Source organism: Stigmatopora nigra, chromosome 14 (assembly GCF_051989575.1).
Source record: "Stigmatopora nigra isolate UIUO_SnigA chromosome 14, RoL_Snig_1.1, whole genome shotgun sequence".
Lineage (NCBI taxonomy): Eukaryota > Metazoa > Chordata > Actinopteri > Syngnathiformes > Syngnathidae > Stigmatopora > Stigmatopora nigra.
Window position 1 is genome coordinate 761162 of NC_135521.1, and position 24863 is coordinate 786024.

Below are 24863 nucleotides of genomic sequence, written 5' to 3' on the forward strand. Positions count from 1 at the left end.
CCGTAATTATCAATAACTGCAGGAAGACATCTTATTCAATTATTGACATTTAATTAAATAGAAATGGATACAATCAGATAAAAAGCTTCCGGAAGGGAGAGTTACAGCAAGCGTCACCGTACGACTTCCGAACGTCTCCTCGAATAGACATTTTCGTCCTATTCTTATGGTCACAAGTTACAGAGTTGTTGATCATTCCATCACGTATGAGTAAAAACAACATCTGGGACTACAATAACAATCAAGGTATTTTACTAATAACAAAAACAGGGACTAGACCTAACAACATTTAGATTAGAGTAATTATACAACCTCCTTGACCTAAGAATCATATAATATAATCATAATCATATAATCGTTACATACAGAAAAACCCGAAGTGTACGGTTACATAACGATAACAATATTCTTGTTATTGTCCGAATAGCCCTGTCCTCGTCACCAAGGGCCCACCAAATCTCAAGGACTGAGATTGGGTGGATTGTTTGTATAACCATCCTGGAACAGGCTGTCTAGGTTAAAGATGACTTGGCGTGACCTTAAGACTTTTGAAAAACAGAAAGAGAATGATTTAACAAAGTAATGAATTAATACAAAGAAAAGAAAGAGATTGATTTAATAAAGAAATGAATTAATATAACTATTATAATAATAAAACAGAATAAACCCAACATTCCCCCGTTTTTATAATATGTATGTTATTAGTCATTTCTTAGTAATCACTAAATGGTAATGTCGGGTTACTGTGATTTTTCCCGCCTACTCCTTACTCCCATGGCTGGTCTGAAAGAGAAAGAACATAATTATATTCGTCCAATTGGTCCTCGGATTTACCGTACTCCTGGACCTCACTGTTTTCCCCAAGCCGTCCCATAAGATACATCTCATGTACTTTAGAATTTGTAGGGGCAATTGCGGTAGCTATAAGTCGGCTTATCAAGGAGCGCAAACAGGGGATAATACAGCACCCACACAATGTTAGGATAGCGGTAATTGTGCCTAAAGTCACCATGAATGATGTAGCCAAATCTTTATATTTTCCAAAGGTCTTATCCCACCAATCTGACAATGCGGACGTATCTACTCCAGAATGCTCTTGCATATTGCGGTTCAGTGTTTGCAGGCCAGTAATGGCCCTGGTGAGAGATCCACTGGGTGACGTGTTGTTCGGTATGAAGGTGCAACATTCTTTTCCAAACATTGCACACACGCCCCCTGTTTCAGCAAGGATCATATCCAGCGCTATGCGATCCTGGAACGCCATCAGACTGGTAGCTGCCAGTTGCTCCTTTATGGCCACAAATCCCTGTTCAGTATAATTTCCAAGTTTTTGGACATTGTAATGTAAGTAATTTATTCTATCCACATTTTTGTTTGGGGTGATTAGAAGGAAGATAGACTCCCAACCTGCTGCGATTTGATTAGCCAGCTTATACTCATCTGGTACGCCCCGGGGGATGCCAATCGCATCAATGTATGTTGGATCTCCTTCCCTCCATGCCTCTCGACGATGTCGGGAGGGTCGACCCTTCAGCATCTCCGAATTTTGAGCCGCCAATTGTATCTCCTCCACTGTGGATGGAAAAACAGACACTGGTAAGAGCAGTGAGACCAAAGCACATAGTCCTGCCGCGTTTTGACAGGAATCGTATATTTTATCTCCACCACACCACCACCACAGGTCAGATCGTGATATTAGGGGTGCAGTTGTTTTTAGAACGCCGGTACACCACGTCTCATTTATCGCCCCCAGCTTCAGACCATGCCCTGTAAGGTTTAAGCAGGAAAAATGATTAAAGGCAACATGTTTTGAAAATGTGGGTATCTCCTTTTCTCCTTTTGTAACAGAGTATACCTTATTCCACTTCTCACAATTTGGACTTACATCTTTTTTTGTCATTACCTCTATTACACAATCAAAAGTAATCTGCGCGGGTATTATTCGTAAAAGAGGTCGAGGCCCCATACATGCTACACAAGATTGATTTATAGCGCCAACTGTACTTCCCATTAGCAGTAACCAATTATTCCATGTTTGGGAAACCCCTGTCGCAGTAATGAATTCCTCATCCCTGGTCATTTTCCCTTTTAATCTGATTATGGCCGAACCGGGCGTCCCCTTCTCCAAATTTTCTCCCTCAAGATCCATAAGCGTTTTTATTTCTGTTGAGACACAAATGTAGAATTTGAAAAACATGTCTTCCCCACTTGCCCATGGTCTTAGGAAATACATTTGACAAGGCCCTTTTCCACATTTAATTTTTTCCGTCTGGATCACTATCTTTAATCCTTTCAACGTATGGGTTAATTTTATCAGGGGTCTGATGATTTTCGCGCAAGGTTGTGTACTCCACGTTTTCCAATCTTGACCAGTTTCTGCGACAAGGCTCCCCCAATCCTCATACTGAACCGTTATATACCACTCATACCCTCCCCCATAGGCTGATCCCTTGTATGTTGTTTGGGATAATCGTGTTTCTAAAGTTAATTTCTCCCAGAAAAGGTAGATTTCCGCGGTCTTATTTTCTGGAAAACAGAATATTGTGTGTGCGTTTTCCCTTGGAACAATATCTTTGAAACACGTTTGTAAATTTGATTTGGTGGGTGTTATCATGTCGTATAATTTTTTCCCAGGGACAGCTTCCCTTTTTACCCGTTTGTAAGAAGGTGTATCTTCGATTGAAACGCCTCCTCCTCCTTCTCCAATTGTAGAAAGCAGCCCTACTGTGGATGGGAATAGAATCACAAACATCAATCCCATTGCCCTAAGGGCAATGATTGTTTTTGTTTTTAACATGACCTTTTGGTTTCTCTGGGAGAGTTTTCCTTTGGAGCGTTTCAATTGAGATAACCCTCTTACTGTGGGAAAGATGGATCCAGGTAGCTCTCTCAGCTATCTTGATAGCAGTTGGGGTGGTCAGCAACACTTGGTATGGACCTTCCCACTTGGCGTCGCTCCAGTGTTTCTTTTTAATGCTGCGTATCAGCACCCAGTCTCCAGGAACCACTGTCGCTTCGTCCGTTTCCTGTTGAGAAGCAAAATCTCCCTCTGGTAACTTAAGTTCGGTGCGCTTTTCTAAAGATTTTCGCATGTAGTCTGCTAAATTTGCCTCATCATCTAATTCCCATTGTGTAGTGAATAATGGTAATTTGTAGGGTCTACCGAACAGGACTTCATATGGGGTTAATCCATTTGAAGCCGTGATGTTAATATATAATTTTACTAAATCAATGCATTCTGTCCATGGCCTTTTTGTTTCTTCCATGCATTTTTTTAGTCTATTTTTTATGGTTCCATTCATTCTTTCAACAAGGCCAGCTGATTGTGGATGGTATGCGCAATGATTTCGCAGCGAAATATGGAACCTAGTGCCAATTCCTTCAATTATTTTATTAACAAAATGAGTACCATTATCACTATAGATGGTTTCTGGTATTCCATATCTTGGAATTATATCCTTACATAATGCCTTTGCTACTGTTAAAGCATCCGCGGTTTTTGCTGGGAAAATCTCAACCCATTTTGAAAAGGCATCTACAATGACTAAACAATATTTTTTCCCTGCACTCTTACTTAATTCAATAAAATCCATATGTATATTTTGAAATGGATATGTAGCTTTTGGGAATTGTCCGCGTTTTGGCCGTACGGCCCCTTGGGAATTATGCCGAGCACAAATCAAACATGCTCTACAGAAATGTTTTGCGTATAAATTAAAACCGTACGTCTTGTAGTGGCGTTGTACTAAGGCCACCATCCCCCCTGTTGAGACATGTGACTTCCCATGACTCAATATAGCAGCCCATCTAAACAAGTTTTTTGGTAAGATTGGCTTCCCCTCGATACTGGTATAAACCCCATCTTTTAATTTTGCCCCATTGTCAATCCATTTTTTAAATTCCAATTGTGGACTCTGTATCTGCATTTTTGCTAAAATGTCTTCCGATAGTATATTGTTTTTATATACAGAGTCAATCATCCCAATAAAGGGTCTCCCCGCAGCTTCCTTCGCTGTCTTATCAGCAAAGGCATTTCCCAGGGAAACCTGATCCTTTTTTGAAGTGTGTGCCGCACATTTACAAACAGCGATTTGTTTTGGAAGCTGAACTGCGGCTATCAGTTGTTGCAATAATTTGGCATGAGTCACTGCTTTACCCGTAGACGAAACCATGCCCCTATTTGCCCAATAGCTAGCAAAAACATGGCACGACGAGTACGCATATTGACTATCAGTGTAAATCGTAACAACACCGTTGGTCATCAAAATGCATGCTTCCCTTAACGCAACCAATTCTGCTGCTTGTGCTGAGTAATTTGGCGGCAATGGTTCTGCTTTTAAAACTTTAGTCGCGGTGACAACCGCATACCCTGCCCTTAATTTTCCCATTTCATCTATCCTGGCAGAACCATCAACAAATAGGACTTCACCGCTGTCTAGCGGTTGATCTTTCAAATCTTTCCTACACCTTGTAGCCTCTTCAGCTAATGTTTGGCAATCATGCCGTTCCCCATCCCCTGGAATTGGCAACAAAGTAGCTGGGTTAATTTTGACGCACCTCTCGAGTGTGAGATGCGGTTGTGAAAGTAAAATGGCTATGCAAGACAAATGCCTGGCAGGGGACAAAAATTTCATATTAGTCTGTAATAACAGTGCAGCCACTGCATGCGGCACCCTAAGGGTTAAAGAATGAAAAAGTACTATTGTGGCGCTGCTCTCTACTGCCATGGAAGCAGCCACAACTGCTCGCACACAGTGAGGTAGCGCGCAGGCCACCTTATCTAATCTGGTTGAAAAATATGCAACAGGCCTCAATTTCCCTCCGAAATCCTGAGTTAAAACAGACGTCATGTACTCTCCTCTACAGTCCACCATTTGTACAAAGGGTTTATTATAATTTGGTAACGCCAAAATCCCACTAGTAACTAGCATCTGTTTTATTGTACAAAACGCATTCTCAGCCTCTGCCGTCCAATTCAGAGCCGAGTTCATTTTTAACCCCTCTTCATTCATTAATTTAGAAAGGGGGGAAACAATTTCTGCATAATTTGGAACCCACGCCCTGCAGTAATTAGTAAGACCCAAAAATGACATGATTTGTCTTTTAGTTAGCGGCTTGGGTGCTTCCAACACCACCCTCTTTCTGTCATCCAAAATCTTTTTCCCACCTTTCACCAGATTATGTCCCAAATATTTCACTTGTTCTTTACAAAACTGCAATTTATTTCTGCTTATTTTGTGGCCCTCCGACGCCAGGTGCCTTATCAATGTTACAGTGTCCTTTTTACACACTTCCACACTAGGCGACGCCACAAGCACATCATCCACATACACAATAATCTGGCTGCCCCCCGGTGGCTGGAATCTTGCTACACTGCTACTCATTATCTGTGAATATATCGTGGGGCTTTCACAGTATCCTTGTGGTAATCTTGTAAAAGTATATTTTTTCCTACCGAACGTAAACGCAAACCAATATTGACTATCTCGATCTAATGGGATGGAGAAAAAAGCATTACTTATGTCAATTACCGTAAAAAATGCTGCCTCTGGATCCAAATTATTCAGAAGTGTGTGTGGATCTGGCACACACGGCGCGCGTTGAATTACTGCAGAGTTTACCGCTTGTAAATCCTGAACCATTCTCCATCCCACAGAAGGAGCCGCCTTTTTTACTGGAAAAATTGGGGAATTACAAGGTGAATCATCACATTCAATTATCACTCCCGCCTTTAACAAATCTTCAATTACCGGACTTATTCCTTTTAAGGCATCAGGTTTTAGTGGATATTGTCGTATACATGGCCTAAATTCACTTTTTGGTCTAATTACTACAGGTATAACCCCTTTAACGAGCCCTACATCGGAAGGTCCTTTTGACCATATTTCAGGAGGAACTGTTGCTAACAACTCCTCCTCCTCTTCCGATAATAGATATACTTCCCTAGTTGTTTGTGATTGTCAAAGCAGGTAAATTCCCACATTCACATTCACCCCCACCGTCTGAAACACTGCCTTTCTGTATGTTTCCGTACTTTCGCTATACTCAAGACCTGTATCCAACATTATCCAATCACTCGTCTCGCGGGCTGTTTGTATAAAGTCACGTATCACCTCCTTTCCCTGATTATGTGGCTTGCATAATACAATGTGTGGAGTTCCCCACTCGAGAAAAAGAATCTTATATTCCCTTGACAACTCAACCCCTGCCACAACTGTAGAAATTCCGTCCGTGTACATATATTCCAATTTAATTTCAGACGGCGTGACTCGTCTCAATTTGTTTTCATAAATTTCGTCAGGCCCCTCCGTCATTTTGTACCACATTATAACATGGAGGGAGTTTACGCTCGCCACACTCTGCCGCGTCTCAATCAAACTAGCAGCTGTAGATAACAAACTGTTTCCCACACAAGCCGGCGTATTATTAGACACATCCAGAGTAAAGTAAAAGAAAGCAGGTTGCTCTACATGCAAAACATTTAATTGGCCACAATTAATTTCCTTTCGCCTTTTAACCACCATATTTCCACTAGCGGAGGGTACTAACGCCAATCCCAATTGTAATAGTCCATCCCTACCCAGTAAATTGACAGGACACTCTTTTACCACTAACACCGACATTTTACATGTTTCCCCTTCCGGATCCCTTATCCAAACCGGAAACGTCTCTGAAGCAGTAGCAACCTGTCCATCAGCTGTCGCCACATAAACCTTATCTTTCATGAATTTAATTCCCGGAACATCCTGTGTAATTGCAGTTTTACAAGCTCCAGTATCACACAAAAAGGTTAAACGTACCCCATTCACAAACAATGTAATTTCAGGTTTAATCGAATCAAGTGTCAGTATTTCCGCTAAATTTAGCTCCACTCCCCTAGACTGGACCCCACCAGTTGTCCCACTGGGCCCTGGCCCCACGCCAGGCCTTGCTGATTGAGTCCCAGCCCTAGAGGCTCTGTTGTCTGGGCAATCCCGCGAAATGTGCCCAGTTCTCCCACAAATCCAGCATACATTACTTTTAAGTGTCCGATATTTATTTAACTTACCCCCATCTTTTTTCCAGTTAATTTTGTTAAATTTTTTATGCCCTTCTTCTCTTTCTTGATAAAACATTTCTTCCCCCGCAGAGGACGGCCCCCCATGTTTTTTACCTTTTTTCTTTAGCACCCCTTCTGCATGCAACGCTTGATTTACGTATTGGTCAAGCGTACCCGTGGGCCTATCTACCCAATATTTCTCAATCCATTCTCGGAGGGCATGATTCGAATTAGCGTGTAACACATTTTTTAGTTGCTCTTGATAAAGGCTGCCCACCGTGTTATCCTCAGGAATGCCACTGTTGACTTTAAAACAAGCAGACATCCTGATTAAATATTCATCAAAAGCCTCATTATCTTTTTGTTTAGCTCTACCAATCGCAGTATAATTTGCTTTTGTTTTAAATTTTTTCGTGGCACGCTCTATCAGCTCACGCACTCTTATTTCCAATTCACGGCTATCATGAGTTAATGATCCACACTTTGATTTTGGATCCCAATCTCCTCTAATAGCATGCCAATCACCTTTTAACGCGGCCATCCAAATCTGCTGCGTTTCTACTCCATTTAAGTGATATGACCGTCTAATATCTTCCATCTGCACGACAAATTCCCCCACATCTATTTTGTACGACGTGACGCCGTCTACGGCTTTTTTCACGTCGTCCTGAGTCCAGGTTCTATGTACCAAAATAACCCGGGGTTGGTCACTTTCCACATTAGGGTTAGCAACCTCGATCATGGGGAATTGTTCAAGCACCATGTTATTCATTAGCGGCTTTTCAGGCGGTGATAGCGTTTGTCCCAATGTTTTTGACCATTCCCCCACGGATCCCCCCGACCTGGTCAAACGGTCTTGTGCATCTGTTGGAAAGGGTACAAACGGATTTGTTGACCGTACCCCCCCAACCTCCCCCGACAATTGCTCATTGGTTTCCTCTTTTTTCACGTCCCGTTTCTTACCCACCGGGCCCGTCTCAGAATCCTCTTTTCTTTGGAAAAACACAGCCTGTTCTGTGCTTCCAGCCCCACCTTTATCAGCATTTTTGGCATTCCCATCACAACGTTTTTTCGCCATTAAAAACCAAAAATAGGTGTCATTATAACCATCCTTCTCCATTTTCCTTAGGTCCCCTTTATGTTTAGCGCGTATTTTATCTTGTAATTCAAAAATTTTTTGTAAATCAAGCTGGCCAGCAAACCCATAATTTTTTATCCATTTATTTAAATGTTTAACTTTTGAAGCGCTTTGTCTTTCCACAAATTTCCAATCCTTACAAGCTAGACATATTTTTGGATCGTCATCCAAACCCGCCTTGTTACACTTGTTTCCCATATTTTACTTCTATTTTTTTTTTGTAGTGAGTTCGTGTGCCTCACACAGTTAACTCTATTATTTATAATTATTATTAATGTTATTATTATCTATTCGACTGTATCGACTGTATCTCCTAGGCCTTTCCTAATTTTACTGCAGAAAACACACAAACACCATACAACGTATATTCGTGCCTACCCTTTAGACACAGGACACTCCCCGGCCCCAATATTGTACCTCGTACAATATATTCGTGCCTACCCCTGAGACACAGGACACTTTCCAGCAAAGTGCCCCACCGTACCTGCCATTGACTAGTATAAACACAGGGTTTTATCGCCGTCACCCAGGACGCGAAACCAGCCCAACAATGGGCCTCACATACAATGTCCCTTTAACGCATTTGTAAACACCTTCACAACATGCAGACATTAATGTGGACTTACCCGAGATCCATTAGATGTCTCCCTCCAGCAGGAAAAGTCTTCAACCGCCGAGAATCCAGGCGCCCCCGTCGAAAAACTCCGGCCCTGGAAAAGGGTATTGAAGACGCCGTGCACGGTCTTAATCCAGATGTCGGTCAGCAGCGCCTGGGTTCCCGCGTCGGTATATTGACCTCCAAAGCTCCGAAGGACCAAATGTCAGGTTCATTAATAATTACCTTCGTCCGTAATTATCAATAACTGCAGGAAGACATCTTATTCAATTATTGACATTTAATTAAATAGAAATGGATACAATCAGATAAAAAGCTTCCGGAAGGGAGAGTTACAGCAAGCGTCACCGTACGACTTCCGAACGTCTCCTCGAATAGACATTTTCGTCCTATTCTTATGGTCACAAGTTACAGAGTTGTTGATCATTCCATCACGTATGAGTAAAAACAACATCTGGGACTACAATAACAATCAAGGTATTTTACTAATAACAAAAACAGGGACTAGACCTAACAACATTTAGATTAGAGTAATTATACAACCTCCTTGACCTAAGAATCATATAATATAATCATAATCATATAATCGTTACATACAGAAAAACCCGAAGTGTACGGTTACATAACGATAACAATATTCTTGTTATTGTCCGAATAGCCCTGTCCTCGTCACCAAGGGCCCACCAAATCTCAAGGACTGAGATTGGGTGGATTGTTTGTATAACCATCCTGGAACAGGCTGTCTAGGTTAAAGATGACTTGGCGTGACCTTAAGACTTTTGAAAAACAGAAAGAGAATGATTTAACAAAGTAATGAATTAATACAAAGAAAAGAAAGAGATTGATTTAATAAAGAAATGAATTAATATAACTATTATAATAATAAAACAGAATAAACCCAACACACTATCACATCACGAGAACGCAAACGGCGTCGATCACCGTCTGTCTATCCGCCCGCCTGCCTCACTAGTTCTTTGTCTGGATGGAGCGGAGAGAGAGCTAAGCAGATCAAATACTGCGGTACGCCGGGTCGCTGCTCGCGCGATTCGAAAGGTGGCCGCTCCATTAACAGGGATTCAATTGGCGCTGGAGCACCATGGGGAACGGCCGGGACCAGGTTTGCTTTTGTTTTTGCTTTTACTTGGCTGCCCTTGCTTTGTGGGGGGAGCGGGTCTGGGCTCAGCTGAGATACTCCATCCCAGAGGAGGTTCAAGACGGAACCGTGGTGGGAAACCTGGCCAAGGATCTGGGCCTCGACATTAGCGGCTTGAGCGATCGACGTTTCCGCGTGGTGTCGGGATCCGAGGAGGCTATTTTTCAGGTCAACCCGGACGACGGGGCTCTCTACGTGCGTCGACGCATTGACAGGGAAGAGCTATGCGCGGGCGGCTCTGCCGTCGCCTGTCTTAGCGAGCTTAAAATCCTGCTGGAAAACCCCCTGGAAATCCATTACGCCCTGGTGGAGATTGTAGACGTCAACGACCACTCTCCCGTCTTCCCCCAACCCGAGCAGACCTTCCGGATAGCCGAGCACACTCTGCCGGGGAGGAGGTTCCAGCTGCACGCGGCCCGGGATCCGGACGCCGGCGCCAACTCCATCGGCGCCTACGCCTTGACTCCAAATGAGCATTTTGAGATCAATGTACGGCAAAGCGACGCCGGGAAGGTTCCTTTTCTGGTGCTGAAGAAGTCTTTGGACCGGGAGCAGGAGGACAGACATTTGCTCCTCGTCACGGCCGTGGATGGGGGCAAACCCCCGCGTTCGGGGACTTTAAACGTCTCCATTGTCGTCCTCGACAGCAATGACAACAGACCCATGTTTGGTAACGACGTTTATGAAGTTGTGATCCCGGAAAATATTCCAACGGGCACGTCCATATTTAAACTGAATGCATCGGATCCGGATGAAGGAATCAATGGGGAAATCGAATACGCCTTTTCAAAAACCCTAAGTAGACACGTGCATGAGCTCTTTGAATTAGATAAAATCACTGGAGAGATTCGTGTGAAAGGACCTATTGATTATGAAGAATATAATCTACATGAGCTTGATGTGGAGGCATCAGACAAAGCCACACCTCCTTCGACAGGAGAGTGTAGAATTATAATAAAGGTAGGAGATGTTAATGATAACGCTCCGCGGATACAAGTTACATCGGTGTCAAATACGGTGTCTGAAGATTCCAAACCCGGCACTGTGATTTCGCTTATTAGCGTGACGGATAAAGACTCGGATGTGAATGGCAAAATTATTTCTCAGATCGCTAATAATGTACCCTTTGAACTGAAGCCATCTTATAAGGAAAACACGTACTCGGTTGTCACCAAAACTTTCTTGGATAGAGAAGACATTTCATTTTATGAATTGATCATCAAGGCGACCGATTGTGGGGAGCCTCCCTTGTCGGCATTTCAAACTTTGAGCATCCAAGTTTCCGACGTCAATGACAACAAACCGGATTTTCGACAAAGCTCTGCTGAGTTTTATGTTGTAGAAAACAACATTGCGGGAGCGGCTTTATTTTCGGTTAGTGCGTCGGACAAAGATGTGGAGCAAAATGCTGCTGTTTCGTATCACATACATAGAGCCGGCAAAACAAATGACATTGTTTCTTTCTTAAACATTAACTCTGAAAATGGACAAATATCAGCGCTCAAAAGTTTTGACTTTGAGACGCTAAAGAGTTTCAATTTCCAAGTGGTGGCCACAGATGGTGGAAGTCCTCCACTGAGCAGCAATGTGACAGTCAAGGTCTTCATTTTGGATCAGAACGACAATGCTCCCGTTATATTACATCCCGTCAGCTCCAACGGATCTGCCGAAGGGGTGGAGGAGATTCCTCGCAACTTAAAGTCTGGAGACCTGGTGACTAAAGTCAGAGCCTACGACGCTGACATAGGCTACAATGGCTGGCTGCTCTTCTCATTCGGCCAAGTGACGGACCACAGTCTGTTTACGCTGGACCGCTACACGGGACAGATCAGGACGCTCCGCTCCTTAACGGAGAAGGATGAGGCCGAGCATCGGCTACTCGTGGTGGTCAAAGACAATGGCAATGTCTCTCTCTCGGCCACGGCCACAGTGACGGTCAAACTGGTGGAGCCCAAAGAAGCTTTTGCGGCCTCTGACGTCAAAAGTTCGGCCAAATTGGACCCGGAGGAGGACAGTATGACGTTCTATCTGATGATCACCTTGGGATCGGTCTCGCTGCTCTTTGTCATCAGCATCATCGTGCTGATCGCCATGCAGTGCTCCAAGTCCACCGAGTACACGTCCAAGTACCTCCAGGAGGCCAACTACGATGGGACGCTGTGCCACAGCATCCAATACCGATCGGGGGAAAAACGCTACATGCTTGTCGGACCCCGGATGAGTATCGGTTCTACTATAGTTCCTGGAAGCCAAGCCAACACTCTGGTACTCCCTGACAGAAGACACACTGGGGAGGTAAGAAGCTAAGAATCAATACTTGTTATATACTGTCCAGTTTTCTGGAATTTTCAGTTGCCATGAGTTATCTCCCTTTCATTGAAGCTTGGTTGGATGTCTTTGGAATAAACTTGTTTCCGTTATAGTATATAAGTTAAGCATCAACATTACTGTAGCAAACCATTTTTTTCTCAGTATGCCCTTGGTTGCCCCATGTAAATAAAATATATAAATGAGATGGAAGGGGATGGGACGGTGCAAATTTCCATGGTGCTTAAATGCCAACATCTCCTTATTGCAAATTGCATTTAGAGCAAATGTACATTAGAGAAGTGAAATTGTACTTCTGCAGGACTTTGACAGACAATAGCTTCAGGCTGTAGTCCACCTTCTCGACTCATTTCAACTCGGTCCTTACTAGCAAGCATAAACAGTATGCATGATCAGTTAAGCAACCTAAACCCTTAGTTCCAATTTCCTCTAGATGTCGCTGTGAGACCAGAAAGGCAAGGCGAGCATCCTTCTCCTCCTCTGGGCTTTTGTCTGTCTGGGCAGAGAGCATTCATTTGTTCCGGCGTTCGTTGGGATAGCTGATCACGGTGTTCACCGCGGTGAGGCTTTTGAGTCCATATTTATTCGGATGTGGATTCTGGAGCCTCGTCTTTTGGAAATAAGAATGGTGGAAAAGGGGGTTACTCAAAGGAGGATTTGTGGGTCCTTTTTCCTGCATTCCTTTTTGCTGTTGTTTTTCTGGGAGTGGACTCGGGCAGAGCTGCGCTACTCTCTTCCCGAGGAGATGCCCACCGGAACCGTGGTCGGCCATCTGGCCAAGGACTTAGGACTGGAAAGGAGCTCGCTGGGGGCCAGGCATTTCCGGGTGGTGTCGGGATCTTCTGAGGCCTATTTCGAGGTGAACGCCGACAGCGGGGCCCTGCAGGTCCGACGCAAAATTGACCGGGAAGAGCTTTGTCAGGGTGGTGGCGCGTGCTTGATGGAGCTCAAGATCCTGCTGGAGAATCCTCTCGAGGTGCATTACGTGCTGGTGGAAATCACGGATGTCAATGACCACAGTCCCGTCTTCTCGGAGAGGAAGCAGATCTTTAAAATAGCCGAACATTCTGCTCCAGGCACGCGATTCCAGCTGCACGCAGCCACCGATCCCGACGCCGGCACCAATTCGGTGGGCACCTACATGCTGACGGCCAATGAACATTTTGAACTGGATATAGTGCAGAGCGATGACGAAAACATGCCGTCTTTGGTCCTGAAAAAGTCATTGGATCGTGAGCAGAAAGATAAGCACTCCTTTTTTGTCACGGCATTGGATGGGGGGAAGCCTCAAAAGTCCAGCACACTTAATGTGACCATTATTGTGTTGGACAATAACGATAACCGACCTATGTTTAGTCAAGACAAGTACAATGTTGATTTAGTTGAAAATGTATCGGCAGGCATCGTTGTAGCACGTGTAAATGCGACCGATCCGGACCAAGGAACTAATAGTGAAATAGAATACAGCCTGAGTAAGACTATGACAAGCAAAGTGTCTGACATTTTCCAAATCGATAGTCTGAGTGGCCAAATTAAGTTGAAGCGGCCTGTGGATTTTGAGGAGTCCGAGATTTATAGAATAGAAATTGAGGCCTCTGATAAAGGAACGCCTCCACTCACCAGCAGGTGTCGAGTGATTGTAAAAATTAAAGATGTCAATGATAATCCCCCAGTAATTGAATTGACATCGTTGTCCAATAAAGTGTCGGAGGATTCGAAGCCCGGGACGGTTATTTCCCTCATTAGTGTTTCGGACAAAGACTCTGGTGCAAATGGGCAAATAAATGTGCACATTACTAACGATGTACCTTTTCAATTAAAACCTTCCTATAAGGAGAACACTTACTCGGTTGCCACAAAAGGATTTTTGGATCGAGAGGAGCTTTCTCATTATCAAATAACTATTAAAGCTAGCGATTGTGGCGATCCGCCTTTATCTAGCGTCAAGACATTTGAAGTTGAGGTGTCGGATGTAAATGACAACAAACCCCATTTTGACCAAAGCCCCTTCAATTTTTACCTGTTGGAAAACAATATGGCCGGAGCGTCAGTCTTCTACGTAAGGGCGACTGATAACGACTTGAATGAAAATGCAGTGATTCAATATAAAATTGTTCCAATTGAAAAAGACAGTGCCCCAACATCTCTGATGAATATCAATACTGAAAATGGAGATATAACAGCACTGAAAAGTTTTGACTTTGAGACTGTCAAAAGTTTCCGCTTCCAAGTGGTGGCAACAGATGGGGGAAGTCCTCCACTGAGCAGCAATGTGACAGTCAAGGTCTTCATTCTGGATCAGAATGACAACGCTCCCGTCATCCTTCATCCTGTCAGCTCCAACGGTTCTGCAGAAGGTGTGGTGGAGATTCCTCGCAATTTAAAGTCTGGAGACTTGGTGACCAAAGTCAGAGCATATGACGCAGACATCGGCTACAACGGCTGGCTGCTCTTCTCATTCGGCCAAGTGACAGACCATAGTCTGTTTACTCTGGATCGCTACACGGGCCAGATCAGGACGCTCCGCTCCTTGACGGAGAAGGACGAGGCGGAGCATCGCCTGCTGGTGGTGGTCAAAGACAATGGCAACGTCTCTCTCTCGGCCACGGCCACAGTGACGGTCAAACTGGTGGAGCCCAAAGAAGCCTTTGCGGCTTCCGACGTCAAGAGTTCCACCAACGCGGACCCTGAGGAGGACAGTATGACGTTCTACCTGATGATCACCTTGGGTTCGGTCTCTCTGCTCTTTGTCATCAGCATCATTGTACTGATCGCCATGCAGTGCTCCAAGTCCACCGAATACACGTCCAAATACCTCCAGGAGGCCAACTATGACGGGACGCTATGCCACAGCATCCAGTACCGATCGGGGGAAAAACGCTACATGCTGGTGGGACCCCGGATGAGTATCGGTTCTACTATCGTTCCTGGAAGTCAAGCCAACACTCTTGTACTCCCTGATAGAAGACACGCTTTGGGCGAGGTAAGGAATAGTGCTAATTTTAATATTTGAAACGGTGAGTGTCTATGTGCAGTGTGAACTCACTTTGGTAGACTCTCAGGGCATGCTACATTAATTGGTTTTGAGTGGGGTTTACAATGTAATTCCTCCTACTAAGTGTATGTCAGGGAAAAATAATGGACAGCAACTTGAATAGAGTAGCTTTCACTATGTCACAATAATGGGAAAAGAACAGCGGCTTCTCGGGGGTGCTGTCCTTGGTGCTGGAAATTGGTGGTTTCTGCTCTACATTCCACACGTGTGTTGGGAAACACAAATATACAGTTAGACCTAGATTTACCTTAGTATGAGTAGTACCTTTATACTTAGTTAAGGAGATTTTAATCTGTTTCTTCCTATGATATTTACACATGATTTTAACTGGTTCACTGGTTCAGTGTCCCATCATCTTGCAGGAGAATGTACTATTCAGGCCTAATTTGTTGACATTTCTTTTAGGTTTATTATAAAACAAGCTTGTTAGCATTTGCAGGGTTTTTGTGATCTTATGATGAAAACGACATTATCCTTTTCATACACGTGGTGGCAGTATCTGACCATATAAGGCATTTGACGTTTTCTGCGCAGTTGAAGAGCCCGCCCATTCATTAGTCAGCCTCGCCGGTCTCAACGATTCAGATGACAGACCGGTGCTGATCGTTGACAATTTGTTTTGCCTTCTCTAGTATATTGAAAACTGGACAGTGGAGTTGTGAGTGTAACCGTCTTAGTGCAATGGACAAAACCTTCTCGTAAAGGGGGTACATTGTGAACAAGCTTGGATTTCTGTTCCTGCGAGGAACCATGGAACAAAGAGGGAGCAGTGCGATGCACCACCGGCCTCATTCGCTCGGCGTCTTTTTGCCTTTGTTTGTCTGTGTCGCTGCCGTTTCCGCGCAGCTCAGATATTCCATCTCCGAGGAGCTCAGCGATGGGGCTTTTGTGGGGAACCTCGCCAAGGATTTGGGACTAGATCCGGCTTCCATTAGGAAGAGGGGATTCCGCATAATGTCCAGCTCGAGTGTGGAACGCCTGTTTAAGGTAAACGAGGAGGACGGGGCCCTTTACGCAAACGCTCGAATTGATCGCGAGGAGGTGTGCAAGGAGAGCAAGGCGTGTTTGATTCAGATCAAAACGGTCCTTGACAACCCTCTAGAGGTGCATCACATCACGGTGGAAATATTGGATTTAAACGACCACGCCCCCACGTTTCCAGAAAAGACAAAAAGACTGGAAATAAGTGAGTCTGCTTTGCCTGGTTCTAAATTCCAATTGCAAAATGCATACGACCCGGATGGAGGGATTAACTCGGTCCAACAGTACAAAATCAGCCAAAACGACCACTTCCGCTTGGAAGTTAAGGACAGAGGCCGGGACGGCAAAACACCAATTTTGCACTTGCACAAGCAGCTGGATAGAGAAAGTAAAAGGATCCACAAACTGGTGCTGACAGCCATTGATGGGGGCACGCCTCCAAAAACCGGTTCATACGAAATCCTTGTGGAGGTTCTGGATGTCAACGACAATATGCCGGCCTTCACTCAGGACACATATTCTGCCACATTGCAAGAAAACACGCCCTTGGGCACGACAGTCATTCAAGTCAACGCCACGGATTCAGATTCCGGTGCCAACGGGGAGGTGGTCTATTCCTTTGGAAGCGAGGTCAAAGATAAAATCAGACAGTTATTTCGAATAGATTCTATCACCGGCGAGATTATCGTGAGCGGCAATGTGGATTTTGAGGAACAAGACAGTTATGATATTGACATTCAAGCTTCAGACAAAGGAAACGTTCCACTGAAAACTGATAAAAGTGTCATTATAAAAATCATAGACATGAACGATAACCGTCCGGAGATAGAAGTGACGTCGCTGTCCCGTGCAGTTTCTGAGGACTCCAGACCCGGAACCACGGTGGCCCTCCTCAGTGTGACGGATTTAGACTCTGGGCTGAATGGAAAAATAATCAGCCATGTTTCTGAGGAATCTCCTTTTGTGTTGACTGAATCCATGCAGGATAACTTGTTTGCTCTGGTGACCAAGTCGCAGCTCGACAGAGAAAAGAAATCCACGTATGATGTAACAATCGTGGCAAAAGATTCGGGTGAGCCGGCGCTCACGTCCAAACAGATGATCAGTATTTTGGTGTCTGATATAAATGACAACAGTCCCAAATTTCTATCTAGTCCATACTCTTTCTACATGAGTGAAAATAACAAACCGGGTGATTCCATGTTTTCAGTTAAGGCTTATGACTCCGATGAGGGAGAAAATGCAGTCATTTCTTATCACATTTTGAGAAACAACAAGGATAGCGGCCATGCATCATTTCTCAATATTAATTCTGAAACAGGACAAATTGTGGCACTAAAAAGTTTTGACTTTGAGACTCTGAAAAATTTCCATTTCCAAGTGGTGGCCACGGATGGTGGAAGTCCTCCACTGAGCAACAATGTGACGGTCAAGGTCTTCATTCTGGATCAGAATGACAACGCTCCCGTCATCCTGCATCCCGTCAGCTCCAACGGTTCTGCCGAGGGTTTGGAGGAGATTCCCCGTAACTTAAAGTCTGGAGACCTGGTGACCAAAGTCAGGGCTTATGACGCAGACATAGGCTACAATGGCTGGCTGCTCTTCTCCTTTGGCCAAGTCACGGACCACAGTCTATTTACGCTGGACCGCTACACGGGCCAGATCAGGACTCTTCGCTCCTTGACGGAGAAGGACGAGGCTGAGCATCGCCTGCTGGTGGTGGTCAAAGACAACGGCAACGTCTCGCTCTCGGCCACGGCCACAGTGACCGTAAAACTGGTGGAGCCCAAAGAAGCCTTTGCGGCTTCCGACGTCAAAAGTTCGGCCAAATTGGACCCGGAGGAGGACAGTATGACGTTCTACCTGATGATCACCTTGGGCTCGGTCTCGCTGCTCTTTGTCATCAGCATCATCGTGCTGATCGCCATGCAGTGCTCCAAGTCCACGGAGTACACGTCCAAGTACCTCCAGGAGGCCAACTACGACGGCACCCTCTGCCACAGCATCCAGTACCGATCGGGGGAAAAACGCTACATGCTGGTGGGACCCCGGATGAGCATCGGTTCTACTATCGTTCCCGGAAGCCAAGCCAACACTCTTGTACTCCCTGATAGGAGACAAACTTCTGGGGAGGTAAGACTCATCGACCTGTTACTTCATGATGAATGTGTGTAGTTTGAAATACATAAGTTGCTTTGTACATTTGTGGGCAAAACCATGGTATTAGGGTCTGTTATTTGACACCATTTGACAGTGTTGGTCTTTTTAGAGGGTGCTGTCTGTAGTGCTGAAATCCTGCATGCTTTCATTGAGTCGCTATCTATGAACAAGGAGCAGGGCTAATTGTGCCTGTTATTTCTAGTGGTTGGTCGACGCGTGTGTTTTCCTGTATTCTTGGATAAGACAAGCTGCAATTCAGAAAGGGCCAGAACAAAATAATATCCACATAAAGACAAAGATGATATGTTGTTGTTGTTGTTGTTGTTTTACCCTCAACTAGCTCATTCTTTGAATTTACAAGAACAACCTTAGGTCGTATTACAATGGCACACTTTGTGTATGAGTTTCATTTTCATACAATGTGCTATATTTTTAACTGTTTTTTAAACGTTACTGCAATATCCCAGTTGCCCGCAAAGTGTCAGTATGAACACACAAATCCTGCATCATGTGACTTCACGTATGAAACCTTGCCCACCACTCGAGGACCGAGTAGCGTTCGGGGTGGCAAGATCTCCGTGTCTGATGATTCGGTAGCAGTTCTTTCCGTCCGGATCCTCGGTTCTAGTGCAGCTGACTTCGTGGAGGAATATTTTGAGTGTTACAATTGAGTCTTTGGTCGTGACAAGTGCAGCTGGTTTTTAATGGGAATGGACTAGTGATGGCGTTTTTCATCAATATGGAACAAAGAGACGTGCATCGAAGGGTGAGACGCTGCTGGCTGGGATGCGGCATTGCAGTGCTTTTGTGCAGCCTGACTTCAGCACAATTGAGATATGCCATCCCCGAGGAAGTCAGTGAAGGTACTGCGGTGGGAAATGCCGCAAAAGACCTGGGATTGGAACGAAGCACGTTGAAAGAGCGCAAGTACCGGATCGTCTCTAGTACCGCGGAGCCTCTTTTTCATGTGAGTCAGACGGATGGCGTCCTTTACGTCAGTAGGAAGATCGACAGGGAAAAGGAGTGCCCGCAGAGCAGTGCCTGCTTGATTAATTTGAAAACAGTGCTGGAGAACCCACTGGAGGTCCATTATGTCGGAGTGGAGATATTAGATGTAAATGACCATTCTCCCGGCTTTCCAGAGGAAGAAATCAAGCTGGACATTTCGGAGTCAGTGTTGCCTGGAGCAAGATTTCAGCTACCGGCTTCTCAAGATGGAGACAGCGGACAGTTTTCTGTGCACCAATATAAACTCAGTGAAAATAATCATTTCCGTTTAGAAGTTAAAGATAAAGGGAAGGATGGCAAAATCCCCATTCTGGTGGTCAAAAAGTCTTTAGACAGGGAGTCCACAGATCATCTTTCATTAGTTGTGACTGCACTGGATGGAGGTAAACCTCCCAAAATGGGTGCAATGAATATTCTCATCAATGTCCTTGATGTTAATGATAATGTACCTATATTTACTCAAGATGGATATTCAGTCATGCTCAATGAGAATGCAGCAATCGGGACGACCGTTATACAAGTAAATGCGACTGACTTAGACGAAGGACAAAATGGAGAAGTCATTTATTCTTTTAGCAAAAGTATGAATCGAAAGATCAAGGATTTATTTGACATTGCTGAAACAACAGGGGAGATTATTGTGAAGGGGCCTTTGGATTATGAAGAAAATGACATGTTTGAGATTGAAATTCAAGCTTCAGATAAAGGAGCTGCCTCATTAACAACAGAAAAAAGTGTGATCATCAAGATAGTTGATGTTAACGACAATGCACCTGAAATTGAAGTGACTTCATTCTCCAGCTCTCTTCCTGAGGATTCCAGACTAGGAACGACAGTTGCATTAATCAGTGTGAACGATTTGGACTCTGGTCTTAACGGGAAAGTGAGTTTCTCCATAGGTGAGAATGTTCCTTTTGATTTGTCACCTTCATTACAAGATAAAATGTATGCTTTGGTGACCAAATCACCCCTGGATAGAGAGAAAGTGGCCAAATATGACATCTTAGTCGTGGCAAGAGACGCTGGTAAACCTGTGCTCTCGTCGGAAAAGACCATACAAGTTATTATTTCTGATGTCAATGATAACAGACCCCGTTTTGCATTCAGTCCTTACTCTTTCTACGTTACCGAGGGAAACAGAGCAGGAGCCTCCATCTTTTCTGTGCAAGCTTATGATGGCGATGAAAACCAAAATGCCATCATTTCATATCATATTCTCAGGGATGGAAAAGATGAACATCAACTGTCCTCATTTTTAAGCATAAACAGTGAAAATGGACAAATATCAGCACTCAAAAGCTTTGACTTTGAGACACTGAAAAGTTTCAATTTCCAAGTGGTGGCCACGGATGGTGGAAGTCCTCCACTGAGCAGTAACGTCACAGTCAATGTCTTCATTCTGGATCAGAATGACAACGCTCCCATCATCTTGCATCCCGTCAGTTCCAACGGATCTGCTGAGGGTGTGGAGGAGATACCTCGCAACTTAAAGTCTGGAGACCTGGTGACCAAAGTCAGAGCCTACGACGCCGACATTGGCTACAATGGCTGGCTGCTCTTCTCGTTCGGCCAAGTCACGGACCACAGTCTGTTTACCTTGGACCGCTACACGGGACAGATCAGGACGCTGCGCTCCTTGACGGAGAAGGACGAGGCCGAGCATCGCCTGCTGGTAGTGGTCAAAGACAACGGCAACGTCTCTCTCTCGGCCACAGCCACAGTGACAGTCAAACTGGTTGAGCCCAAAGAGGCCTTTGCGGCCTCCGACATCAAAAGTTCGGCCAAATTGGACCCGGAGGAGGACAGTATGACATTCTACCTGATGATCACCTTGGGCTCGGTCTCGCTGCTCTTTGTCATCAGCATCATTGTACTGATCGCCATGCAGTGCTCCAAGTCCACAGAGTACACGTCCAAGTACCTCCAGGAGGCCAACTATGACGGGACGCTGTGCCACAGCATCCAGTACCGATCGGGGGAAAAACGCTACATGCTTGTCGGACCCCGCATGAGCATCGGTTCTACTATCGTACCCGGAAGTCAAGCCAACACACTGGTGCTCCCCGACAGGAGACACACTCCTGGGGAGGTAAGGCATTTAAAAGTGGCAACACTCAACTCTATTTTACGGACTTGGGGTTGCTTGTTTCTGAAGCGATCAGGGTTGGAGCAATGGTATTGTTTGTTCGTCTTTTTTCCTCCCTTTTCGCATATTGGAGGCAACCCAAGGCTTTTTTGGCCAACAATTTTGCAAACATAGTCAGTTATTAAATGTAGTAAATTTTGAACTGTCTTTAAATGCAAGTCACCGTTCAGTTATTTTGATGACTATACGTACAATCAAGTGTTGTGCTTAGGTTGCATTGATGGCCATTTGACATGAAGCTTTCCAGTTCTTTGATTTTAAATGGTAAAACCTATATTCAAGTTTAGATACAAATGCTTGTGAAATGTCTTGTTTATTGGCTATTACATGCCTTTTAATCAGAAGTACTCATTTCTGAATTGAAAATTGGTTTTCAGCGTTGATGCTCTCCGTGGTTTTGCAAATGGAATATTTATATTTTATTCTATTCTCCAATAACAGATATTGTTTTTCCCTTTGTCTGAGGTCTGTCTATGCTATAGAGACATTCCTGAGTATAGTGTATTCTTATAGTTTGGTTAAAACAAGATGAGTATACTGAAAACAACTCGTATTTCTTGCTTTACTTAAAAAATATATATACATATTTGTGTGTGTGACTTGTCAGGAAACCAACTTAACTACTTGAGTCTCATTGTCATAGAAAGTTTTGTGCAAAAAAATTGATTGATTTATGCTAAAATTGCCGAATAGTTGGGGGTTTTGCAGATCACATTTGGACAATGTAATGTATTTTCAACAGTAGGGGTCAGTACAACACAGTTTTCCTATTTCAGCCGGCTCCACATGACACCACGGTCTTATTTGAGAAGCAGTCTGCTCTGCTGTTTTGTTTCGGTCGCTTCGTGCGGCGAGGCGACTCGAGACTATTTGCGATTTGCTCAATTCTAAGCTCTTTCTTTGATTATACATCTTGTAACTGGTGGACGATTGGTCTCCAGGACACCGCCCTCTTCTGCAAGGATATTGCAAAGGGGAAGGATTATTGTTTGTCATCTCCACACCATGGAACAAAGGCTACGAGGAGGTAGGAGGCAGCGAGGCTGCTGCTGCTGCTGCAGCTACTTGGCTATTCTGCTGTTTTTATGCCTTGGAGCCAGTGCCCAGCTCAGATATTCCATATCCGAGGAAGTAGAGGAAGGAACCATGGTGGGAAACGTGGCCAAGGATTTGGGGCTGGATAAGGGCGCGCTCAAAGGGCGAGGTTACCGCATCGTGGCCGGCTCGGGCAAGCCTATCGTGGAGGTTAACCAGGAGGACGGAATCTTGTACGTGGCCCGGAAGATCGACCGGGAGGAGGAATGCCAACGCGTCAGCCCGTGCCTCGTCAACCTGAAAACCGTCCTGGAACGTCCTCTAGAGGTGCACTACGTGGCCGTCGAGATATTAGATGTCAACGACCACTCGCCCGTTTTTCAGGAGAAAGAAAAGAAGCTGGAAATATCCGAGTCGGCTCTTCCGGGGGCCCGCTTCCAACTGCAAGCGGCGCGAGACCCCGACGTGGGCCAGTTCTCCATACAGACGTACAAGCTGAGCCATAATGAATATTTCCGTGTGGAGGTGAAGGACAGAGGCGAGGACCGTAAAGTGCCATTTTTAGTCCTGCTCAAGCAGTTGGACAGGGAGACCGCCGCAAGACATCATCTCCGCCTCACGGCTTTGGACGGGGGCAAGCCCCCCAGGTCGGGGTCGGCAGAGATAACCGTGACGGTTCTGGACGTCAACGACAATTCTCCCATGTTTGACGCGGAGGCTTATTCGGTGTCTCTGGATGAAAATGTACCGGTGGGCACCGTCGTCGTCCGGGTGAACGCCAGCGATTCGGACCAAGGCGCCAACGGTCAAATTGTTTATTCGTTCGGCAAAGAGGTGGACGTAAAAGTGACGGAACGTTTTAGCATCGACCCCGACACGGGGGAGATTCAAGTGATCGGTCCCATTGATTTTGAGGAAAGTAAAAGCTATGAAATCGATATCCAGGCCTCGGATAAAGGGCCGGTTCCACTGACGGCCGACAAGAGCGTCTTGATCAAAATCAACGACGTCAATGACAACGCCCCCGAGATTGAAGTCACGTCCTTTTCCAATGCCATTCGGGAGGATGCCAAGATTGGGACCACGGTGGCTCTGATCAGCGTCAGTGATCTGGACTCAGGAATGAACGGGAAAGTTGTCTGTGCCATCAAACAAGATGTTCCTTTTGCCCTATCGCCATCTTTGCAAGAAAATATGTACTCAGTGGTGACAAAATCCCAATTGGACCGGGAAAAGGCATCTCAATATGTAGTCACCATCACGGCAAAAGATACAAACGAGCCTGTGTTTTCAACGGAAAAGAGCATCCCCGTGATCGTGTCGGACGTCAACGATAATAGGCCGGTGTTTTTGTCCAGGCCTTACGCGTTTTACATCACGGAGAACAACAGCCCTGGAGCCTCCGTCTTTTCTGTCACAGCTTCTGATCAAGATGAAGGGCAAAACGCTATCATTTCTTATCAGATAATCCGAGAATTAAATGCCGACACTAAGATTTTGTCATTCATGAACGTCAACCCGGAAACGGGGGAAGTCATGGCACTCAAAAGTTTTGATTTTGAGACGCTGAAAAGTTTCCATTTCCAAATGGTGGCCACAGATGGGGGAACTCCCCCACTTAGCAGCAACGTGACGGTCTATGTTTTCATTCTGGATCGGAATGACAATGCACCCATCATATTACATCCCGTGAGCTCCAATGGATCTGCCGAGGGTGTGGAGGAGATTCCTCGCAATTTAAAGTCTGGAGACCTGGTGACCAAAGTCAGAGCCTACGACGCCGACATCGGCTACAATGGCTGGTTGCTCTTCTCATTCGGCCAAGTGACGGACCACAGTCTGTTTACTCTAGACCGCTACACGGGCCAGATCAGGACTCTTCGCTCCTTGACGGAGAAGGACGAGGCAGAGCATCGCCTGCTGGTGGTGGTCAAAGACAATGGCAACGTCTCGCTCTCGGCCACGGCCACAGTGACCGTCAAACTGGTGGAGCCCAATGAAGCCTTTGCGGCCTCAGACGTCAAAAGTTCGGCCAAAGCAGACCCAGAGGATGACAGTATGACATTCTACCTGATGATCACCTTGGGTTCGGTCTCGCTGCTCTTTGTCATCAGCATCATTGTGCTGATCGCCATGCAGTGCTCCAAGTCCACCGAGTACACGTCCAAGTACCTCCAGGAGGCCAACTATGACGGCACCCT

The 24863-nt window shown here is 45.2% G+C and overlaps 2 protein-coding genes across 9 annotated transcripts in view; both read left to right on the forward strand.

Moving 5' to 3' along the window:
- Positions 1-24863, forward strand: part of LOC144207605 (protocadherin beta-14-like) — a 56288-nt gene that overhangs the window by 19385 nt on the left and 12040 nt on the right. Inside the window, exon 1 of one of the 2 annotated variants that reach the window (XM_077733207.1) lies at positions 12289-15260. The exons of the other annotated variant lie outside the window; for it this stretch is intronic. Within the exon in view, the coding sequence (XP_077589333.1) occupies positions 12867-15260 (2394 nt within the window). The 5' untranslated portion in view covers positions 12289-12866. Of the gene's footprint in view, positions 1-12288; positions 15261-24863 lie in introns of those variants that run through there. 2 annotated transcript variants of the gene reach the window in all.
- The window catches only part of LOC144207602 (protocadherin alpha-C2-like), an 89913-nt gene that overhangs the window by 12765 nt on the left and 52285 nt on the right, over positions 1-24863 (forward strand). The window contains exon 1 of one of the 7 annotated variants that reach the window (XM_077733201.1): positions 9765-12244. The exons of 4 other annotated variants lie outside the window; for them this stretch is intronic. In XM_077733201.1, coding sequence (XP_077589327.1) covers positions 9893-12244 — 2352 coding nt within the window. In that variant the 5' untranslated portion in view covers positions 9765-9892. Of the gene's footprint in view, positions 1-9764; positions 12245-15288; positions 18447-18479; positions 21571-24863 lie in introns of those variants that run through there. 2 more of the 7 variants (XM_077733199.1, XM_077733197.1) reach the window with 2 other exon arrangements.